At 34.4% G+C, this 23,368-nt stretch overlaps 2 protein-coding genes across 2 annotated transcripts in view; both read right to left on the bottom strand.

Moving 5' to 3' along the window:
* Positions 1-23,368, bottom strand: part of LOC111427201 (zinc finger protein klumpfuss) — a 47,109-nt gene that overhangs the window by 8,250 nt on the left and 15,491 nt on the right. The gene's annotated exons all lie outside the window — the stretch shown is intronic.
* Positions 1,432-6,246, bottom strand: LOC139432187 (uncharacterized). The gene is made up of 2 exons (XM_071200594.1): positions 5,492-6,246; positions 1,432-2,871 (listed from the first exon to the last, which is right to left on the bottom strand). The coding sequence occupies exon 2, from the start codon at positions 2,858-2,860 to the stop codon at positions 1,463-1,465; it is 1,398 nt and encodes a 465-aa protein (XP_071056695.1). The 5' UTR covers positions 2,861-2,871; positions 5,492-6,246; the 3' UTR covers positions 1,432-1,462.

Raw genomic sequence — 23,368 nt, 5'->3', positions numbered from 1 at the left:
GCTTAGAACCCCTATGGAGATATAATTTTCCAACGGATGTTCGACCTGCTCATTGTCGGAGCAAAGAATTGTTCAGAAGTAGTAGTACAAAGTCTCGTCGACCTATTATTTCAAAGAGATTCATCAATTTCAGATAATGTTGATATTTCTATCTTTACATCACGGAGTTTTTAAATACATCAAATATATCTGGTAAAAATACCGATCACAAAATGATTCAATGATCCTTTTATAATCCATGCATTGTTTACAGAACAATATAGGCAATCTTTGAGAAATATTAAAAAATATAATTCAAATAATATGTTGCAATTTATGCATCAATCTTTGTTCAATGACATATAACAGTACTCTCCTAGTGATGTTTGATTTCGTTCAAATAATCCTAGATAATCAACCAACAGGCGAATATCAATATGTACACTAGAGCAGTAAAGTTACACATTTTTTTAAAGCAGCTTTTCTATCTAACCATCTAAACAGTGTTCTCCAAACTTATCACCAAGAACCTTTACTACAAAACAAGAGCTATGCAGAACGTCGTATAACGTCTTTACATACTTTGAGAGTGCCAAATTACTGCTTTATTAAATACATACACAGGTTTGGTGGGATGTAAGACCTCCTACCGACCAAACCAGTGCACCCTGAAACTATCCCTTGTAACTAAAGTAATACGACACGTAAGGAATATAAATATACTCTGAACTTTTTGGTAGGGTTGCTGTCTGATTGGTTGTGATACTTGTCACTTTGGCAATTTCTTTAATATTGGGTGGACAGATGTTGGACAGACTTTTGACACGTTATCTTGATACAAGGTTGTAGTATTAAAATCAATGAGAGTTCACGAAGAGCATATTTCACTTTCGGTTATGCTACCAAATACAAACAAAAACTCTCTCTGGAAGAAATTAACTGTTATTTCCTAGGTAATCTATTGATGGCGTTGAGATTGGAAAATCCACCTTACATATGTGCGTGTCCTAACGCACAAGTGCTAATTTTCAGTGACTAACTATTGGTACTTATAAAGCTTTTTAGTGAATCCAGGTCTTCTCCATCTACCGAGTAACCATAAGATCATATTTTATGAGATCAAGTATAAATAAAGATATGTAGATGTTTACTGACGCAATTCATAACATTAAATTTGTTAGTTTGTAAAAGTATTACTAATAGATTCGACAGATTTCCATGGCGACTATGTATAGCACACGAACAAAGAGAAAGTAGACGTTACAACCACTGATTACAATTAAGTAATCAATATACAAAGAAATCAACATTTAAATATTCTTCACTCTACTTCAATATTACATCCAAAATTTTATAGTTTTAATCAAACGCTGTATATATAATAATATATATTTTTTTTAACTCTATTATATAGTTAAAAATATTTTTTTCTTATTTTAATTAACATAAATACATTTTCAAATACAATAAATAATTCAAAAAATTAATTTTTAAAAACTGTTTGATTATTAACGCTAATAACTTGTTGCAATTTTTGATCGCCATTCGAAGCCAACATGTATTTCATTTGTGGTAAATATTGCATAACGTCGATAACTCGTATCAAAGGTAGAATGCTATTGCAGTATCTGTATCGATTGTTGCTGATAAAAATGTTCACCTGACAGGAGTTCGCTTGGTATAACGGTATTTTTAGTGCTTGAATGACCGAACTGCAAATATGAAATGGGACGTTCTTGAATAAGTGCTCGTTAAAATCAATTATGCATATCAAAAGAATTTCTTGATACGAAAATGGTTTCATGTTAATACAAGGAATTGTCCGATCATCGATGACTACTTTTTGAAGTTTATAGGCGTTATAAGCATTTCTTTGATGTGGTTCTGGAATTGGAATTAAAAATCGAACTGGTTCACTCGGTAAAACGTTTGTAATTGCATTGTTTGCCCCATTTAACACGTTGTTGTGAACTGCAATAGCTTTTGGTGTTTGAATGAATTTATTAAAGTACGGCGGAGTTGTTGGTCGTTTAACCCATGGTTCTTTTAGTTTATTATTCGGAGAATTACTTTGATTTAATAATAACTGTTTAGCAGTTTCCGGGCAACTCTCAACAAACGTTGTTTTTGGAGGAAAATACGCTATGATTTCTTTCAAATCAATCACCGAGCAAGAATCATAAGTAAAAAAGCTAAACTCGAGATTTTGAATTCGATACAAAAACTTCAAATAACACAAATCCCATCCGGATAATTTAATCGTTTTTGTTTTAAATTTCGTTAATTCGCCTTCAAAGTAAAACATTGGCACAAATTTAGTACCGTTTGATAAAACGTACGGTACAAACGATTGGGTAATCTTAATAAACCCACATTTATTAACATTTTCATCTAATGTAATCGACTTTGACACTTGTTTAAGTTTATTCGAACAAACTTGTAGAAATTCATTTAATTTTTCAGCATCAGCCAACAAAATAATCAAATCATGGCCGTCGAAAGGATTCATTCCAAACAAACCATCACAATGAAAATAATTAATTTCACTTAATAATCTACATTCGTTAAAAGTAATGTAATAACTCTTTATATCCAAGCATTTCTCGAAGATATCTTTATGTAAGGTGTTGATATATTTCGATATCACCGTTATATCAATCATTCTTACGCTAACATAAGTATCGTTTCCTCTATAAATATAAGGAATATTTTCTTTTCCTAAATGAGTCCATCCAAAATGACCTTTTTGCGATCTCTCATCGTCGACTATTAAAGGAACAGCAGGAGAAGCATGGACAGAAGGTAAAACCAGGATTTTATGATTTTTTTGATATGGTTTTGATTCCGTAAATGGTTGGGGGGTTGGGTTGAGTTTATTCATATTTACAGGACCTAAAGTAAAATAAAAGAACTTATTAGATAATTAAAATTTACAAAAAAAATTATTATATATAAAAAAAAAATAGGAAAACTTATTTTAAATCATAACGAAAGTTTTTTGACTTTGGTCTCTATCAAAATGCCTTAAGGTATTCTCTGCCAAAATATTTGCGATGCAGTGCTAGACGGAAAAATCATTTAGTATGACAAGATGCTATCCCTGTCGCTTTCATCAAATGTATAAGGTTGCTCTCAATTTCAACAATGTTATTGTTGCGATACGTAGAATATATATTTCTGTTTTCTGGCACAACACTACATACAATGGCTAGTACATTTCTTAAATTACTTAAACAGCTAGCACTAAATGATAACATTTCGCATGGAGGAGGAAAATGATCTCGATATTCGTCACCGATATTTGAACAGCTCAAGCATGGAATATGCAAGAATAAAACGCATACGACCCACAACAGAAGATGTCAGCATTTCTGACAACAAAAGCCAAACTTCCCCTGTTGAAAAGAATTGGAGTCTAAGCTGTCGTGTAAATGTTATAAAGGCCAAATCGTATGCAATTTTAAATGTTGAAAAGTGAAAGAAACATCAAATTGAGAGCAATCGAGGAATCAGAGGTTGTCGAACGTTATCATATGGAACGCCATAACAAAATATATTTAGACAAGACAGAAATACTGTCCAAAAACAACAACAATTACCAAAAAAGAATACTTAGGTCACAGAAATTTATAAAGTATCCCAAGAAATCATTTCAAAATTTTAGTTATATCCATTACATACAACAGCAAGCAGAAAATTATCTAATAGACACGAAAAGGCTTCGATTCTAATGCTTTTGATTAATCAAGCAACATTATCCAATTCGTTACCCAGTTTATATATTCATTATTTTATCATTTACTGGCGCAAAAACTTTACGACCAGAGATTCAAACGGACTTGGCATTAAATTTCTTTCAAGCTTGTTAATATAATTGATATTTGACAGCCTTAAAGTCTTCCGCAATTTAACAATCTTAGCCTTCCAACAACTTTCAACTTTACAAGATTATGTTATTTTGTTTCCTAACAAATAAAGGTAATAAATAAATTGCACAATAACATCTTGCTTTCCATTAATAATCTTAATGATATGATGAAAACAATCAATGGAGTGAAAATGATAATGATTTTTATATATGTATAATCAAATTCCAAAGATTTTTATTTTTTTATTTTGAAACATTTGGTTCTGTATCATCTCTTGGATATCGCACAATTGATTCTTCGTTTCGAAACTTAATGGCAGCAATTCTCTTGAATTGACTAAAAGGATTTTTTTAATTGGATCAACTTTTACAATGTTCTACCTCAGAACTCGTACACAAGAAACTTTTTATCACCTCTAACATGAATTGTATCAAGATGCACTCAGTAGTGCCTCTAATTCTATTCTTCATTTTTCCATTGTGTTAGCATCTATTAACTCGAACAAGTAATTATCAACAAAATATGGGTATCCAAGTAATAACGGCCATTTTGTCATTGCATTTGTGCTTCATTGTAATTTACAAACTGTAAAGTATTTTGTCCAAATCATCCAGACCAATTCATGATTTGCAAGACATGAATTCCTAACGGAGGTTGCAAAATAAAAACAACCTAATAATCATTATTAGGTATCGGAGATCCTTATTTAACCAGAAGATCCAGATTTCAAGGATGATTTTCTTCGAACTTTTTGTTGTTTTCTGCCACCTTTTTCCATTTTTTTGACGAATAAATTGGATTATATACTTAAAGATCTTTCTTTAGAACACGACGAGGCTTTTGCACAGTATTCCAAAATTGTAACAACTCAGCTAGAAACCAATTTTGGTGATCGATAGAATGAAAAGGGAAAATTTTTATTGTATAATTATTTTTATCGTTATATCTTAAAATTAAATAAATTAGAAATTCAAACAATTACAAGATCTAAAGACATTTAAAAGAGTTGAGGTAAAATCGTTTCACAAGAGAAAGTTGTTGACGGAATACAAAAAAAAACGTGACACTTTAAAACAAGTTTCAAGAAAAGTTTAAAAGATCCTTAAAAATGAGCATTTCCCCGTAAATTTTCTAACAATCTGCGCGGATGCAATTGGTTGGTCGACTTGAACCGTTTAAGAACTAGAATCCATATACGAGGTGCCTTTCTTAGAAGGCTTTCGAAGCGAGGAATTGTTATCATTCCCCGATAATTACGCCCGGCCGTTTGTCTTTTAATTGCTTATAATTCTTGTTTTGCGCTGGCCTCGGGTGAAGCAAGAGTGAACATTGATGATTGAGCAGGCATTTTTATGGCAGATTAAGCGGATTTATTTCGCGGTGAACACGAGTTGGCCATGATAAACAATCCCGTCGCTAATTTTCGATAATTATAGGCTTATATTGTCATAAAACACTCATCAACGACATGGAATTATCCATTTTACCGTTATAATTTGATCAACTTAATTTAGTTCAATAAAATAATTAATTACCACTATATTATTTATAAATATCTAACCTAAATTTTATCTAACCTATTTTATATCCACCAATACTACAACTTTAAAGTATAAAAAGATAAAAATTGAAATAAATATTACCTCTTTTCACCAAAATTCTTTTCCAATTAGGAAAAAACTAATGATTTCTTAAAACTGATTGACACTTGATTTCGTTGTTTTGTAGAGTTTTTTGACAACTGACATTTTTAAAGAAGTAGAAAAACAAAATGGTTCCATGGCATTAGCGACGGAGTTTCTAAAATTGTATTGCATTTCCATGACAACCGTTGCATTTAAAAATATAATCGTAACGCCTCTCGGAGAAAATAATAAAATAAAACCAAGGTTTCGAATTGTAACAGTTAATTAAGCCGGACTTAAGAATCCCACCACAGGGGCGTATGCCAACAAACGCCCGGGACTTGAGTGTTATAAATGACAATGAAACTACCGAAATAGCGTTTTAATTAGCATCCATTAAGAGTTTCTGCATTTTCTGAACGAGTAATTAAGAAATTAAAACCGACACTAACAACTTCCTATACTTACAATTGATAGTAATCCTTAAAAAAAACTACGTTAAAACCTTCTTTGATGTGATTAAAAGTGAGGTTATGTGACAGATACTAAAGTATAAAGAGATGGTTGCCATGGTAACAAACCGACTTGGGCGGGAAAAGGGGTCGATTTAAAAAGAATCTTACGCAACGAACGTAATTCGACTTTCTCCGTACAATTCCGTCGATACAAAGGTGGCTAATAAAGACGTTCTAAAATTACAACGATGATTGACAAGGGAAATAATACTCGCGAACGATTACAACGCATATTTTCGGCAGCTCGGAATCATCGTCTGTGTCGCTTTTGAGCGGCAACAATAAAACTGTCAAAAGGGTGGGGCCAAAAGCACCTTTTTTACAACGTCGAAAATGTTTATACTTGAATTAAATGGTGTTAATTGTGTAATTAATGGGTGGATTATTACACGTCAATCAATTTCATTGTACGTGACTTATTGTCTTTTCCTTTCTAATTATTGCCGAATACAAAATTGGGTTAGACCCAACGATCTGGCAACGTCGTTCGCCTCGCTTCTCTCTGGATAAGCCATAACACGTTAAAACTGTCCTATTAATATACAGTGACACTGGTGATTGATATTGATACTTACAGATTATTTGATACAGATCACTTTTCAAAATCTACAGAGAAGTGAATTTAAAACAGTGGATTTTTAGATAAAATTTGAACTAATACTAGTAAATTAAGTAAAAAACTTCATTTATTAAACAAATTGGTTTTTAACAATATACAACTTATTTGATACAGTTGAATTTAGATATCCAACTTATACACTGCTATTGATTTTTTGGTTAACTTAATATTTGGTGTGATTGCCTTTGGCATTTATCATCGCCTTTAGTCGATTTGGCAGTTTTTTGGTTACTTGTGGCGTAATATTCTGCCATTCTTCAAGTAGCGCTTTTTTCAAGTCTTCTTTATTGGATATTTTACACTTTTGTATATTCTGACCCAACATTGCCCATACATTTTCAATGGGGCTCATATATATCGACTGTGCTGGTGGTGCCATTAATTGAGAGCAATTTCAAATAAGTCACGACTGTAAATTTCGCTGTAGAATTTGAAGGTACATGTTGTTATGCATAAATCCGTCAATAAAGACTAAATTTCCTACGCCTAGCGCAGTTCTATGACTTAACCAAGTCATTTGACTGTGTATCACATAGCTTGCTACTGCGAAAGTTGCATAATCTTAACTTCGGCAAGGAAAGTGTAAATTATAAGAATCTAACGTCTGCTAAACTACCAATAAAGTATGGTGTTCCTCAAGGTTCAGTATTGGGTCCCATACTTTTTCTCATTTTTATAAACGACTTGCCATTTTTTGTACCTAATAGTAGTAAACTTATTTTATTTGCTGATGATACGTGTACTTAGTAGTTCGACATTAGAAGCTGATTTGAAGCAAAAAGTTGATGAGTCTACCCATAATGTCTTGACATGGTTTTACCATAATCGTTTAAGTATAAATGAAACAAAAACTCAAATGGTAAACTTCACCATGAGAAATTTGTCAGCTAAAACGACTTCTATTAAATATCTTGGCATTATTCTTGATCCGGGCTTGACGTGGAAGGACCATATAATTAGTCTTAACAAGACTTTAAATCGCAGTATATTTTTGTTGCGTAATTTAGTAGGAATTGTTTCTCCGCAAGTACTATTTTAAATGCATATTATGGCCACTTCCACTGTCATGTATCATATGCTATGTTATGTTGGGGTCATTCGACTCTTACCATCTTATTATTTAAAATTCAAAGGAGGTGCCTCAGAGTGATGAGTGGTACAGGGTACAGACAATGCTGCAGAAATGAGTTTCTGAATTTCAAAATATTGACATTTCCTTGTCTTTATATTTTGACATGTTTGATGTATGTCAAAAACGATGTTAATAATTACAAAACTAATGGCAACTACCATGTTTATAACACTCGCAGAGCGAATCAATTGATGATTGATTATGCCATGACGGAGAAGGTGAGAGATGGAATCCACTATAACGGCATACATTTTTATAACTTATTACCCGATCACGTCAAAAGCTTGGGTGCAAACACATTCAAAATGAAGATTAAACTATTTAATAAATAGTTTTACAATACAAGTTTTTAGTAATACAATATTTTATCACATTGATGAATACATAAATAATGATTTTAGGGATCTTGTATAATTTTGTTGCTTTTGTCAGCCGTTGCCTGTACTCTTCAGGTCTCTATATGTATATTGATCTTGTGTTGTTGCTTTTCTTTTCGCGTTCTAGTGGTCTCGTGTTATGTAAGTCTGTATATTATATCTATATAAGTAGGTTATTTATGACTAGATATATGTATTACTACACAGCATTTTGTATTTTGTACTACTGTACAAAATGATTGTGATAATGCTTAATAGCATATTTTCATTAATAAATATTATTATTATTATTTTTATTAAAGATAGTTCAACGGCATGTTTCGGGTTTTTAATCAATTCCACCACACCAGAGTGATCAAGCCTATCGTGGAGTATTGGATCAAATTCCGTTGTGCTATTTTGCTTGTGCTCTTGTTATTGCACAAATTCTTTCGTGATCTTTTTGACTAATTTTCTGTAATTCACTGGAGCACATCTCTATACGTGACAGGGCATCTGCAGTTACGTTATTTTTATATTTTATGTATTCGACTACGAAATCGAAGAAAAGAAATTCTTCCGAAGACAATCGAAATTTGGTTAATCTGCTACTAGGGTTTGTTATACCAAACAAATAAATCAATGGCCTTTAATTAGCAAAAATAGTAAATTTTCGTCCATATAGGTACGGTCGAAAGTGTTTAACAGCCCAAACAATACCTAGAAGTTCTTTCTCTATCGTGCAATAGTTTCTTTCTGCCTTATTCAACTTCATCGACTAGCATAAGCAACAGGTCGGTTATTATCATTGGAAAGTACTGCTCCTAATGCGTAACCTGACGCATCTATTTTAAGAATAAACGGGTTGTCTGGGCTAAAACTTGGAAATGGAAGTACTAGTGGATTCTGTAGATTTCTTAAGAGATTCGAAAGAATGTTGACATTCCTTTGTCCAGATAAACTTGGTATTTTTCCTAGGGAGATTATTTAATGGTGATGCAATTCTCGCAAAATTTGGTATACATTTTATATAATAATATGCAAAAGCAACAAATCGCTTTGTTTCGTGCTCGTCTTTCGGTAGAGGGTATTACTGTAATTCTCTAATACTTTTACTTTTAAAGAATCGGGCGTGATACCATTAACTGTAGCTTTCAAATTCTCCTTTTCTAGTTCCGAATTTGGTTTGCACCATACATAGGACAAACCATCCGAGCCAATAATGTTAAACTTTGACTCGTCGGCCAAAATTACCTCATTCCAAAACTCTAAGCTCTTCGAAATATGTTCCTTTACAAAGTTAAGCCGTCTTACCTGATTTGTTTTATTTATAAAGGGCTTCTTACGTGCTACTCGCCCATGGAAGTTATGTTGGAGAAGTACTCGCCCAAAAGTTTCAGCACTGCAGGATTTTCCTAACTCTTCTTGGATCTCGACAGCCAATTTTGGAGCGGATAACTTTGGATTAGCCTTGATTTTCGCTCATCAGTTGCGTTGAAAAACTTATTTGGCGCAATTCCCTTTTTATTTACTATATCTCGTGCACAAATCTTTCTATAATGTGCTGTACTGTGGATGCACTTAATACCATTTTGGCAATTTTTCTAATAGATTGCCCATTTTTGAAATGTTTTAAAACCAGTTCTCGGTGTTCAACGGTTGTTCGACGACCAATGTTTTTTAATTGTTATTAGATCACTCTAAAGATTAGGCTGTATGATATTACTTCGTACACATAGCAACAAATGTCATGACGTCATTACACCTCTTACTTAGGCCCACTATGTATCAAATAACTAAGTGTTGGATAAACTGTATCAAATAAGCAGTTTTCTAATTCGTTTAAAAACCAATTTTGAGTAATAAATGAAGTTAATAAACAAGTGAATGTTTGTAACAGTTTCGGCATTTTGATTTACTTTTGTTTATAATATTGTTAATTAAAAATGGATTAGAAAGGATTAAATTGGACTAAAACTAATTGATAAATAATTTACTGAATATAAAGTTATTATTTTGCATTATGGTTACTTCACGCACAAAAACATAAACCCGCCAGAGTTTACAAACATTGGATGATTCAGGACGGAGGGGGTCGGGGTTTACTGTATATGTCTGAGGCAAACAAACGTGTATAAAAGCATAGCGATGGCCAATCCAGAGATGTGTAAAGCGAGTGACGTTGCCAAATCGACTACATAAAAATTAACTTGTCAAAAATTACACCATCTATCAATACTCTTATAAAACATGTGGAAATTTAACTTTTTTTAGACGAATCGCAATAAATAAGTGTAGCTGTTGTCGTATATCGAAGATCGTTCGGTTTTATGGGAGATGGGTTTATAATTCCGCACCCAAACGTAATTTATCGGGATCCATTAACAGGTAATTAGACACGACGGTACGCTATGAATTTATGGGTCGCGATACTAGATAGCGCTCCGTACAGTCTATAGGTTGTTCGGCTGCGGAAAAGGAAATATGAACCGTGTGCGTGCTAAAAGGCCGTTTCCTTTTACAGCCGTAGAAATGGGGCATATATAAGCGCTTTCCTTAAGGACGTTACCGTTTAAAGTAACGTTTCGATTGAAAACGATCTTATTATAGTAGTAGGCGGCAAACGAATAAAGGTTAACGCAATAGGCGCCATCTATCAAGAAATAAGGGTATTGCATTCTTATTGAAATTGTATTTTCAAGAGTAATTTGTATTAAATTTATGTTCGAAGGTCTTTCGAGACAAACACATTTTGTAATGTAGTCTTTGTTCTCGAAACACCTGTAGACAACAGGGTAAAGAATGCACCAGACGTGCATATTTCATCGCATATAGATACCGGAAAACGCGTCGTTATCTGTGCATATACTTCAACTTGCGCGAATATAAATATATCTATAGATCTCTTGATCGAGAACGTACGTATACACGGGCCGCCGTAGTAAATAATGGCAGATAAGGCCGCGTTTTCTATATTGAAACATGAATCGGGGTGTGGCCGGGTATCCGCAGCTTACTGTTTGTCTGCACTTGTCATGAGAGGAGTCCTGCTGCCGCATTCTAACAAATGTAACGGAATGCCGCGTCCACTTGTCACGATCTGTCCGATAACGACAATGTCTGTACCGACTGATAAATCATTCAGTAGGTTTTTGTCTCGATTTACGAAATGTAGGACTTGAATACCTTCCATTTTCAGAACATTTCTATCTAAGTAACATATTTAAAATTTTTGAAAATGTCAACCTAATAAGTAATTTATTGGCTTAACCTAATAATATCTACATGCTTTCTATATCACTCAAATTTGGATTGTCACTAATCAAGTTGAAGAAAACAAGAATGAAAGTTGAGTAAGGTATAAATCATTAAGACCTTAGTTACCTAGCAACTTTAGATTTGAGATTTTAGGTAGTTGTGGATCTTAGCTTATGTGTTACAATATTTACAGTAGCTCCACCAAAAAATACTTAGCACACTTTAACATCTCCTTGTAGAACGTCATGAATGAAACATCAATATTTTACTTTTAGGCTTAAGGATTTCAAGCGTCAGGGTTTCATCAGAATCTTTAGAGTATTCCAAATTAACTACATTGAAAAGTAAATGCTTCAAAAATAAATCAAAATCAAAAATAAAATGGTCATCTTATTAGCATGTGATGACAATTTGATTTTGCCAAAAGTTTCCAAATAATATCTTCGTTTCTAAATGTATTGAATTTAATGTGTAATGGAATTAATAAAGCAAGTCTGATATGAATAGACAGCATACGGTATAGGTTGAAATAATTGGGTTGACAACAATTGCTCGGTGTAAGAATAAACGATGTTGACGTATTGTAGACGCTGAAACGGTTTGTCAGGAAAAAATTTAAAATAAATTTAGACCTTCGTAACTTTAGTTTTTGCTTCTCGTCAATCAGAAGTTGCGGCTTCAATTAGGTCTCGTTGTTATAGATTACAAAAAATTGTTATTGAAGTTAGTTTGATTACTATACTACACTGTTTGGTACTGCACGTGCCACAACCGAAATTCTGGAGGCTGCATTTACGAGTCGCCTTATGTCTCGTTTTGGCGATTTGCACTCGCCAACAAGATCACCCGATTTAACCGTTCCAATCTTCTTTTCGTGTTTTTTTTTTAAGTCACGAGTCTATGTTATCAAACCTCAGACTCTTGAAGCCTTTAAAGAGAATATTCGTCAAGAATGCGAGAACCTATCGCTGGATATTCTGTCAAGAGTGATGGAAAATGCCATAAATCGGGCCCTTATCAGCATAAATTCGGGCGGCGGTTTAATATTGTATATAAATTTCAGAATCTAATGAAAAAAAATTTAAGACATCAAATAAACATAATCCAAATGCAGAACGAAAGCTTTTCATTCATAAAAACAATTCCAGCCAAAGAACATCAACTAACAACTTTTGTGCCACCTTGTAACACCATAATTTTTTTTGATCGTTGATTTCGCCTCACATGGAGTACGAACTCTTTTCTTCCGCACAGAAATATTTATCAACGAATAAATCTTCTAAATTAATTTAATCTTATTTTAGGCTAATTATAAACTAGTTATGCATTCAAAACTGCCGAATTGCACTCATTTCCGGCTTTATTTATTTGAATTCCTCCGTAATTATCGCTTTTATCCTTCAATTTCATAGCTACCGCCCCTTAACAGGTTTCTAAAGCATTAATTTCTATCCGTTAGAATTTCGTCAGATCTATCACGTGATGTATCAGACTGATGTATACTACAGCAACATATAAGTCTTTTAGAAGTCGTTCTTTAGTTAACGTGTCTCTTTCTACATCGTTACTGAAATGTCAAAAATATAAAAATTGAAAATGGCTTTTGTAACAGAAACATAGTGAGTGATTGTACTAATCTCATCCACAAGGGTATTCTTAAGAAAGTTTACTTTAAGTGTAACGTCTTACTAATCTTTCATTCAACTACTTTGTTTAGATCCATGATATAACGAGATTATCATAATCAATTGGGTGAATATAAAATTCTTTATTCCATAGGTGTATTCTTCCTATTGTCTTGATCAGCATGCAATACATTATTAATGTTATAAATACCATTATCTTCTTATTCTCTTTCTTCTTCACGTTGCTATTCTTGCTAAGTTCCTATTCACCACCACTATCTTGGACAGTTCTTCTTTACCCTTTCCAATAGTCTTCAGTTCATCATTGTTTCATGAATGCACTCCATTCTCGTTTGACGGTTCTCGTTTTGAAGAAATTAATATCTGCCCTAATTGGTGGTGAATAGAAAGATGTTTTATTGCCCAACTATCATTTGATCCAACTATTGACCAAATCTTTGAGTTATGCTTAAGACTACAAACTTCAAAATCAACTTTACAGATATCACTACATTACCATATTTAAGAATTTTATAGGGCTTATTTGTATAGGTTGATAGAGCTAACAAATAGAAACCTGTGTTCATCCGTTTAGCAGCCAAAGTGTCAATTGAGATTCATCAACATTTTATAAAAAGTCGATTTATCTGCAATGTTTATAATTAAATATTAAACCAGAAACTTTAATTTAGTTTTGTGATATTTCAATGCAGAATTACTCAATGAAAAGTAGTTTCCTAATTGAGGTCTTTAATTGATTGATATTAAAACGAGAACTTACGTGATACCTTGGGAGCCCAACCATCCTGTCAGTCGATAATATAGATAATTAATTTTGTTTATAAGAAAATTTTCATAGTAAGTCGGGAATACCATTACACCCCGTAAAACTGGCTATCTAAAAGATAGTTTAAGACTAAAACCTAGTCGCAGTGACAAAGGTAATGACATATTTGTAAAATTGACCGGAACAGCGTTTAGGGCCACCTTACATTGGAACAGATTTGTATATGAAATGATAAAAACTACTCTTAACGGTAGGTGACCCAACAAATGCTAAGACAGAGCAAGTTCCATATCTAAATCAGTTAAAGACATCTCTGCGAAAGCATATCTATCTTAGTAGATCCAAACTTATTACAATAACGGGTGTAATAACCGCTAATTGCTCCGGCTTTTTGCTAGAAATAAAACTCAGTTAATAAAAAAAATCATTTAATAAGCGATATGATGAGAAGCAGAAAAATGTCATACACATTTTATTTGAATTTTGAAGGATAACACATTTCAGGTAGTTTAACCCAACTTCTATCTAACTTCCATCTTGAAAGAAAAAATAAGCTACACTTATCCTTATCGTATAAATTGGATTAGCATAATTAGAATATTCAAAAATGGAATTATTAATATTAAACATATACTTGTCAATCGAAATTTATTATGAATGTTTCACCATATGAAACTTTGTGTTAAAGTTTGAGAATTTGATGTTTTATGTAAACTGTCTAAGATCTAAAACATAACTTGGCACGAGTCACAGAATCGTTCTTTCGAGTAGATGGCACGTGATACGGCAATGGCAGACAGCCGGTTGCATTACTGGTTGTACAAGCCTCTGTCCCAAATACAAGCCGCCGCGCTATCGGCTGGAAATCTAGTCATTAGCGGCGACAAGAAGTGACCGCTTACGCGGTTTGCGACGCCCCGCGTTGCGCTATTTATACGTGAGCCTACGAAGAGTTCTAGCTACTGGAACAGACAGCAAAGCAAGTGTTACACGGTGGAATAGAACCCGAGCTGGCACAGAACGCTAATTTTATAAGCCGTCAACTGTGCGGCGAGAAAAATTAGAGCGGGACATCTCGGTCATTAGTCAACCCGATTCGCCGATAACTAAAATTGTACAAAAATAGACGGAGGTAAAGTTTTTGATGTGTTTGTTCGAAAATTTCTCTTTTATTTACCTCGATTGTAAAACTGGGCCGCGTCCCTGCTTCCTACCATATCGGGATGTCGCGGTGCGGTCGCTTAAATTTATTCGATTGCCTAACAGAAAATTATCAAACATTACCTCCGGTTTTGCGGTCGAACGGCAACAGGCGAAGAAAGGTAAAAGACGAACGCGACCGATGAAGAAGAAGAGGAGCCACTCTTCTCCGGTCGGCTTCTTTTTATAAGTTACGGAACGGAACACACGAAAAGAAAAAAGACACGCGGACCTAACGGACTAATAGCGCGTCATAACTCCGAAGAGACAGCCACAGTTCGTAGATCTCTTCATGAGCCGATTTCGTGTCACCCAACTCTACCTTAATACTAAAGTAATACAGAATATCACATAATCTATTCACAAAAATTAAGAGTTAATTCATGTGGAATAAATAATGAAAGTTTTAGAGATTAAATTTCATTGTTATTTAAAATCAATATGGTAATTTTGAAATGAATTAGGTTTTAAGGTTGAAAATAAAAGTGGTATCTTAATCTTTCTTTTATGATTAATCAAAATTAAAGATATTGATATTGAGGTGTCTGTACTCAATATAACCACACCTTTATCGATTGGAGAGTGTCCCTACGAAGAACGGAAAAGAGAACTGAGAAGATCGGCGAGCGGTGGCGGCGGCTGTTGAAGCAGAGAAAGAAGGCCGCATTCCGTCTGTACCTGTTCCTTCGTCCTTCTGCTGGTCGTTTTGCCGGAGAAGCGGACCGCCGCACCGCGCCGGTTTGTTTTTCTGGGTGTCCGCTGTCTACTTAACAACGTGCGGCTCATTTTCGGAAAGGAACGCGACCGAACGGCCGAAGAAAGAGGGACGAGAAGAGCTCCGTTTGTCCCCGTTCTTTCTCTTTCACTCTAACTTCTCTTTCTGCCTCTCGCACGGCGGCGAATTTATAGCTCCGTCAATGCGTAAGTTATGCCGTCAACGGGTTGTCCGTCCCCGGCGACCGGCCCTGGCTGAGGTATTTCTCCCACACATCCCCTAAAAAATACTAAAGGACACCCGAGATCGTAGCAAGACAATACGAAGGGCAGTGCCAATAGCCTCAAGACAAAAAAAAATAAAAGAAAAAACACCAAACCAAATTGCAAGAAATCATAAAAAGAAATGAAACGTAATAACTAAGAAAGCTCTTGAATCCTGAAAAATAAAGCTATTTCTGTCTCAATTGAGATTTTGTCAGACAAAAAAAAATCCTATAATCAAATAGTATCATCTAAGTAGAATCACGTACACCTTCCTTACTTTCGATAGTAATTACCTCACCTTAGCATCGTCCGGCCGCGTAATTTTACACTCCACTGCGGCCGACTTTCAAATTTGAAATCACCTGCAGTCCATCGCCCCGGGCCAGTAGCTGCGGTCGAACTCGTCATTACATCGTGCCGGTTATTGTTCTCAAATTATCTATATGGAAATACGGTAACACTTCCCTCATGACCCGGGGAAGCTTCTTAAAATTTTTTTATTCTAAATATTTTTTTTTTACATTTCCAACCATACATTTTTTTTATATTTAAATGATTGGATCCCGAGAGAAAGTTCAACGCATACAACTTGAAAACGATACAACCGAACACGGACACTTTGTAATTTCAGGCGCGTTTTATGTGCCGCTCGACGAAAGCTTTTATTATTGTAATAAAATTACAACTACCGGACGGGCTGACGTGGAATTTACATGACAGGATCGCCGTCGGCTACTCGCTTACCAACAACGCGCACTTACAGGTAACGTACGGTAAGCATACGGCAATAGTCTTTACGGAATACATAACAAGAGTAACATATCAAGAATGTACATCAAGTCATCATACCTATCTTGTACAGAATAATTAATATTTACGTTGATATTCGTTAATAAATTGTTATTTTATTAAGTTAATTAGTAGATTTAACGATATCTTATTAAAAGTTATGTAATTTTTATAACAAATTAATAATTATCATGTAGTCTTTAATCATATGTAGCTTAATTACAAAAATCAAGAAATGATTTTATTATCAAATTAAATTAGCAATTATTTTCGCTTATTATGCATAATTACAAAAAAAAATTTAATTTTTCAAGTTAAAAAAGAAAGGAAATGCCTGAAAAGAGTATGAGAAAGGAATTGATTTAATAATTGAATCTACGAGCACAATAGAAATAAAAGTTCAAATATAAGAGTGTTATAGTTTACAATAAATCGGAGCTTTTTACAAGTTTTTGCAAATTTGTTTCTCCATAAACAAACTGAAAACTTCATTAATATAAAGCAGATATTTTTAACAGCTTTGTTTCGAATATTCATCATCTACCGATTGTTCAGAAACAATAATACAGCTTATGGAGAGAAAGTTAAGTCTCATCTCACTTAATCAGAATTATATAAAAAATGTTCAATTCAAACGTGACTACAAAGTTATCAAAGTATACATTGAAGTTTTGCGGATTAATAAGAGAAAATATTTAGAATCACTCGTGAGGAAATGTAACAGGTCAACGTCTTCGCCCACATAATTGAAAATTGAGTCCGAGAAAACAAAGAAGAGGCATTGATTAATGAATTGTAATAAAATATAGTGGAAGAGGAGGAAAACAGGTTACATTAATAACAAACAAAAAGTAAGGAGATCATCGGGATAAACAAAACTAACAGAAACAAGAGGAACAAAAGCAAGATTAGTCGTTTACAAAACTTCTAATCAAAACGTACAAATACATCAAAATTTGTATAGAAACAACTGTGTTAGCTAAAGCTTTTCTGCTAATATTTTCTGACAATAATAATTTCCTGGTAATCCTCTTGAATGACTCTTTAGGCTTGTTTGAACAAATTATGGAAACTAATTCATCAAACTTTGGGTGCATTAAATTATACTTGTACTATATACGTGAAGTTTTAGCCTAGCTGTCAATTTCTTTGATTTTAAGTTACTTCAACACCACTCAACCTATATTTGCATCGCTCACTGCTATAAGCAATATAAAAGCTACAATATAGATATAGACAGAAATAAATATTAAATATAAAGGGTATTGCACAACTACAAGTGTTCATTTTATAATATAAATTACGTCTTTAAAATATGTAAAGATAAACACTTTCTTGTGTCCTGAACGGCGCAATGCCGAGTACCAATTCTTACATGTTGGCCCATGTAACTTAAGCCCTATCGCTTTGTTGCGGTGTCGCTAAGGTGCGATACATGTACTGTTACAGAAAATGTTATGAATAGCCTTTTAATATCAGGTTATAATCAGCTTATATGAGCTTCAACTCCTAAGTCATGGATTCTCAACAATTTATGGGTTCTCTTGAGTCACTTTTGCTACTATACCTACAATTAATCCAATACAACATTTATACAACATTTTGATTCACAATTTCACTTTTCCTACATGATGGTTAGGTAACTACGAAGGCATTTTTGTGCTACAATGTACTAGAGCCGATGGATTAGAAATTATACAGCATTTTCCGATGATGGATGTTGTCGATATGTGTTACATCTTCAAATCTTCACTAAAGGTATTCAACATTCGTCCATAAGGTGACATATTCTCCATCAGAATCTCCTCAAATTATTCCAACGATTTTTAACCTATCACAATTTTGTCAGTACTTTCCTGAGTTTAAGGTCGTCATTCTCGAGCAGCTCGTAGTACCGTAAATATCACAGCACAGTCTATTACTGCTTTAGGGTCATAGATAACGTGTGGAGTGTTGACGGATGATCGAAACTGGCCGTTATTATACTTTTTGACATTAGTAAAACTTTCTAGATGGTTGGTCATGATCTATTATAAATCTTTTTTGCTATACATAGGACTTAAGCGTGACAGCGTAACCTGGCTTAGGTCGTTTCTAAGCAGAAAACGTTTCTGTCAGTTTGGTGTACTATTGACTGTCTCATAGATAGTTTGTTAAATATATCCAACTGATTGTGTATCACAGTTTTGTACTGAATCCATAGATCTATATGATCTGTATGTCATCTAAATACATTGTATGATTTGTACAATTCTGGCCTTACGCTTTCCTTTCCCTTTTCAGTTTCTAGTATCTTTGGACATCGTTTTGTAGTTTGACATAAACGTCTCATTCCTGTTTGGAAGTCATTAAACATTATACACAGTATCTCAAGTAGTGGATCAGGTGACACACTCAACTATCATTATTTAGTATGATGACGCAATTTTTATGATGATAAACTTTAATTAGAAAAGCAAAAATACATAAACAGTACATGTGCAAAGAAATCAATTAAGAAAAAGGGCTTTATAGTCAACGTGTTAATAATCTGTTGGAAAAAACTACAGAAACTAAAAATATAAATGTTTAATGTATTTGGAATTTTTAATTTTGTTTGTTTGCTCTGATTTAAAGATAGGAAACCAGGAAAATATATGAGATAATATCTAGGAATATCAGAAACGATATCGAAATAACTCCGAATCAATGTTAAGGGGAGTCAAAGAAGATGTTTAGAAAAATAATTTTTGTAGAAAACGAGGAACTATGTCGAGGTATATCACGGACTTGATAGTAAAATAAATAATTAAAAAATAATTTCAAAGAGGATTTGAAAAAGCTAAGCATCATATCGAAAACAATTGAGACAATGATGTGGGAGGTCAAAGACGATGCTGAGAAAAATTAATAACAATTTGAAGGGAGACCGGGAATAATGTTAAAATGTACCATGAACTATGTTAAAAGTTATCAGTGACTATGTTGAGAAAGAGAATGAACGATGTTAGGAGATGTCAGAGACGATGTTAAAGATGACTAGGAACTTGGAAGGATTCGAAATCACTTGGAGTCAATGTTAAAAAATATTAACAGCAATTCCGAAGGACCGAGAAGTTGAGTGAAAAGGTAACGATGCTAAGAAAAACCTGATGTTGGGAAATGTCAGAGACTAGATTCAGCATTTAGGTTGGTGATGATATGGAACAACACCAGGAGACAATAGAAGGCCATAGAAGATGTTGAGAAATATCTAGGATGTCAAAAATGATGTCGAAGATGACAAAAACCGACGTTGAGAGATGTCAGAGAGAATGTTGTGAAAATAGTAGTGAGAAATATCAAGAAAGATTTCGAAGAAGAGCGGGAGCAGTTATCAGGCTCTCGTAACTAACATAATACTCAGAAGAAATTTTGTTATAAGGTTTAATGTTTATAACAAGTAACGAATTCTAGCAGACATTATGTTATCAAAACAATATTCAATCTATTAAATACGTAAATAAAAAAAAAATCATTTATGCATGTTCAATTTAATATATTTTTTAGTTCGTATAAAATAGAAAATAGTTCTCCGCCTTTCTTCTGGTTTTATAAACGTCATATCTGCATTCGTCCGCGTCAACTCTGCGGTTTTGCAACGCTTCCTGGTTCGATAAATTTAAGAAACCGGCCGTTTTCTGTTTTACTGCCTACCGGAATATGATATACCGCCAAGCGGCTTTCTGACGGGCGTTCAATGAGCCCGGCTTTGAAATGCGACAGACTCGCCTATTCAATTCTAATGTCTTCTTGGATTTCCCGTTCGGGAAAAATGAGCCGGACCCACTTTGGCATGCGAAAGCCAATTGACCACAACGAGAAAGATGACGTTTTTTTTCTAAGTAAACTCTTTATGTCATCGCCTCATCTATTATTTAAAAGAGTGCCTTTTATTTATCGTTTCATTAACTATTAATATATGCCACCTTCCATCGGGCGGAAGAAGTGTAAAAAAAATAAATTCTTTTTTCTCGCAAATTTGCAATTACAATCGCCCCCAAACGAGTGTGACAGTCTACGCCTACGTTGTTTTCGTGTAGTATAATTTACATAAACGTACGTAGTTAAAGGACGAAGAGGCCGAGGAGGTGGAGGAAAAGTAAAAGAAAAAGGAGGAGGAATATAAACAATCGTAAGGCAAGTAGGACTTGTAAAAACTTCTCGGCATTAATATCTACACCGAACGTTACACATTCCGTTGCACAGACCGCCGCGGCCCTTAAATTAATGACCTATGGGGGCATTTACTGGGCATATATACGAGCCGGTATTTACATATTCCAAGCACTGGAAGCCGTAGTACATGCGAGACAAGGAACGAAAAGGTAAATGAGAGCGCTGGCAGAAGGGGTTTAATTTAAGACGGCGGGACGGCTGAGATATGGCCGCCATAATTTTATCTTCGATAACTGAATTATTAATTAGGCGTATATTTTCTGTTCGCAAAGTCGCGGGTCCGCGCCGTTTCTTCGTTCGGCCTACGGACACCTCGGTTCGCCACCTTCGTTTTGTATAACGAGACCCTTTTTGCCTCTATAACGATCGACCGATAAATTGGTCGCTCGCACACTAATATTTAACTGTCCCGGTTACAAATACTCTACTTTTATTCACTTCAACTTCTTGGTTCACATAGGAATTTTTTCAATCCTTTTTAACGTTATTATTTTTATTTTCAGAAAACTATGTGAGTTGTAAAACGATTTGTAAAGGTAAAGTTAACTACACTAAAGTGCTACCACATAATTTTTAGAACAAATTATGTCTAACCTAATCATTTTGTAAACAGGTCATAAATACAGTTATTATACTTATGTACCCACTACACATTTAATAAACTGATTCAATAGAATAACTACAACTTTTACTCCACTGTTTTCATTGAGTGACATACCAAGAACCGGGCTTTAACAATACGAACGTAATTTACGACGTACGTCTCAATAGAAGCCCGCACACATCAAATACCGTTCTCGCATGGGACTTTCCTGTTTCGTTTTTCATTTCGAATCGTACGCATAAAGAGAGCTTCGAATAATAAAAGTCGCGCGAAGCCCGAGCCGCCGCCGTTCTGCTGATAAATATAGTGTCGACACCTGAATATGCGCGCACTTCTCTGGAGAAGCGGACTTTTGTTGCTCCGTTCCGAAATATACATCACGCCGGATAAGGTATTTGATCGTTTAATTCAACGCCAGGCTGAACAGTTGGGGGCGCCCAGGTCGTCGCGGCGCAGAATTTTTGATGACTTACAATCGGGCAACACGCGGCACAAGGGAGCACGATTTATTTCTACTTCTCAGTTTTTATATCCAGGCCTTGAGTTATAATCCATGGGGTACGGAACTGCCCGGAGTACTCAGTTGGGGGCAAAACGCGAACCGCAGAATTTCTCTCTTCGCTTTGACAACAAGTCAATGGAAAATAAAAATACAACTCGAAAATTATATTTCGATTTCTCAATAAAAGGAATAAAATGAAGACATTTTATTCACACGAAGTAAACTGGTCAAAATGAGCACCATTGGCCTCCATGCATTAGTAAAGCCGGTTTTCAAATTCTTGCCTTACTTTCTGAAAAGTTTCTCGTGGAATGTTTCGGCACTCGTTGATAATTCGTTGACGCAAGTCATTTAAATCTATGGGTTTAGTCCCATAAATTATTACGAACATTCGCAGCTAAATGTGGTGGAGCACCATCCTACTGGAAGAACAATATATGTTCGTCGAGTACTTGATTACCTTCTTCATCAAGCTTGTTTTCCACTTCTTCAGTTATTAGATTATCGATGATGTTTTCCAACATATTCAACTAGACGTCCAACTATTAAATCACCTAGTATTCCTGTCTAAACATTAATCTTTTGAGGTCTCTGGGTATGTTCATCTCTTGTCATAAGGGGCCCATACACGATGATGCAAAACTGAAGCATGTTTGCATGCGAGCAAATGTGAAAGGAAAATTATGGAACACACGGTTCAAATTTACTTGGCAGTTTTAGTATCAGTTTTGTAGTAAGTTGCGACTGAAAAGTGCAATTTGTTAACTATAATGAATGTAGTACGCCAACATGATTAATATTTAATTGCTACTGCTATCGCAATAGTGGTGAAGAAGAAGAAAGAAAGGAAGAGATCAAAATGCGCGAATTTACTGAACCAATTATTGTTAGAAGTCGATGACTATAGGAATTATTTGCGCATGGATGCAAAAAATGTCCGAGAACGTTTTGTAAGGTACTTTATTGATGATGGCCTTGGCAACATGATCGTATTACATATCAAGAATAGTGGAAATGTTAATTTTGAAAATGCACTTACAAGACACTGTTTCGTTATTGTGCATAGTGTTATTATGTATAATAGTATACATTATTCACTTAAAAATTGAGAATAATATAGCCCGGTTGATAATGGGTTGCCCAGTTGAGAATCGACAGTCTGAAAATTGTAGAATATTGCTTAAAAACTTCCACTAGCATCTGGAAACCTTCATCTTTTTACTTCTATCCAGATATTCACTACTTTTCACTTTCCAAAGACAAGTACTTCTTTGGTATTTACTTATAAATTCATGGATAACGTCTTCTTGCTTACGAACACCTATTTCGT

The sequence above is a fragment of the Onthophagus taurus genome, chromosome 1 (assembly GCF_036711975.1).
Source record: "Onthophagus taurus isolate NC chromosome 1, IU_Otau_3.0, whole genome shotgun sequence".
Taxonomy (NCBI): Eukaryota; Metazoa; Arthropoda; class Insecta; order Coleoptera; family Scarabaeidae; genus Onthophagus; species Onthophagus taurus.
The sequence above is the reverse complement of the archived record's forward strand: the minus strand, read 5'-3'. Positions and strand labels throughout refer to the sequence as shown.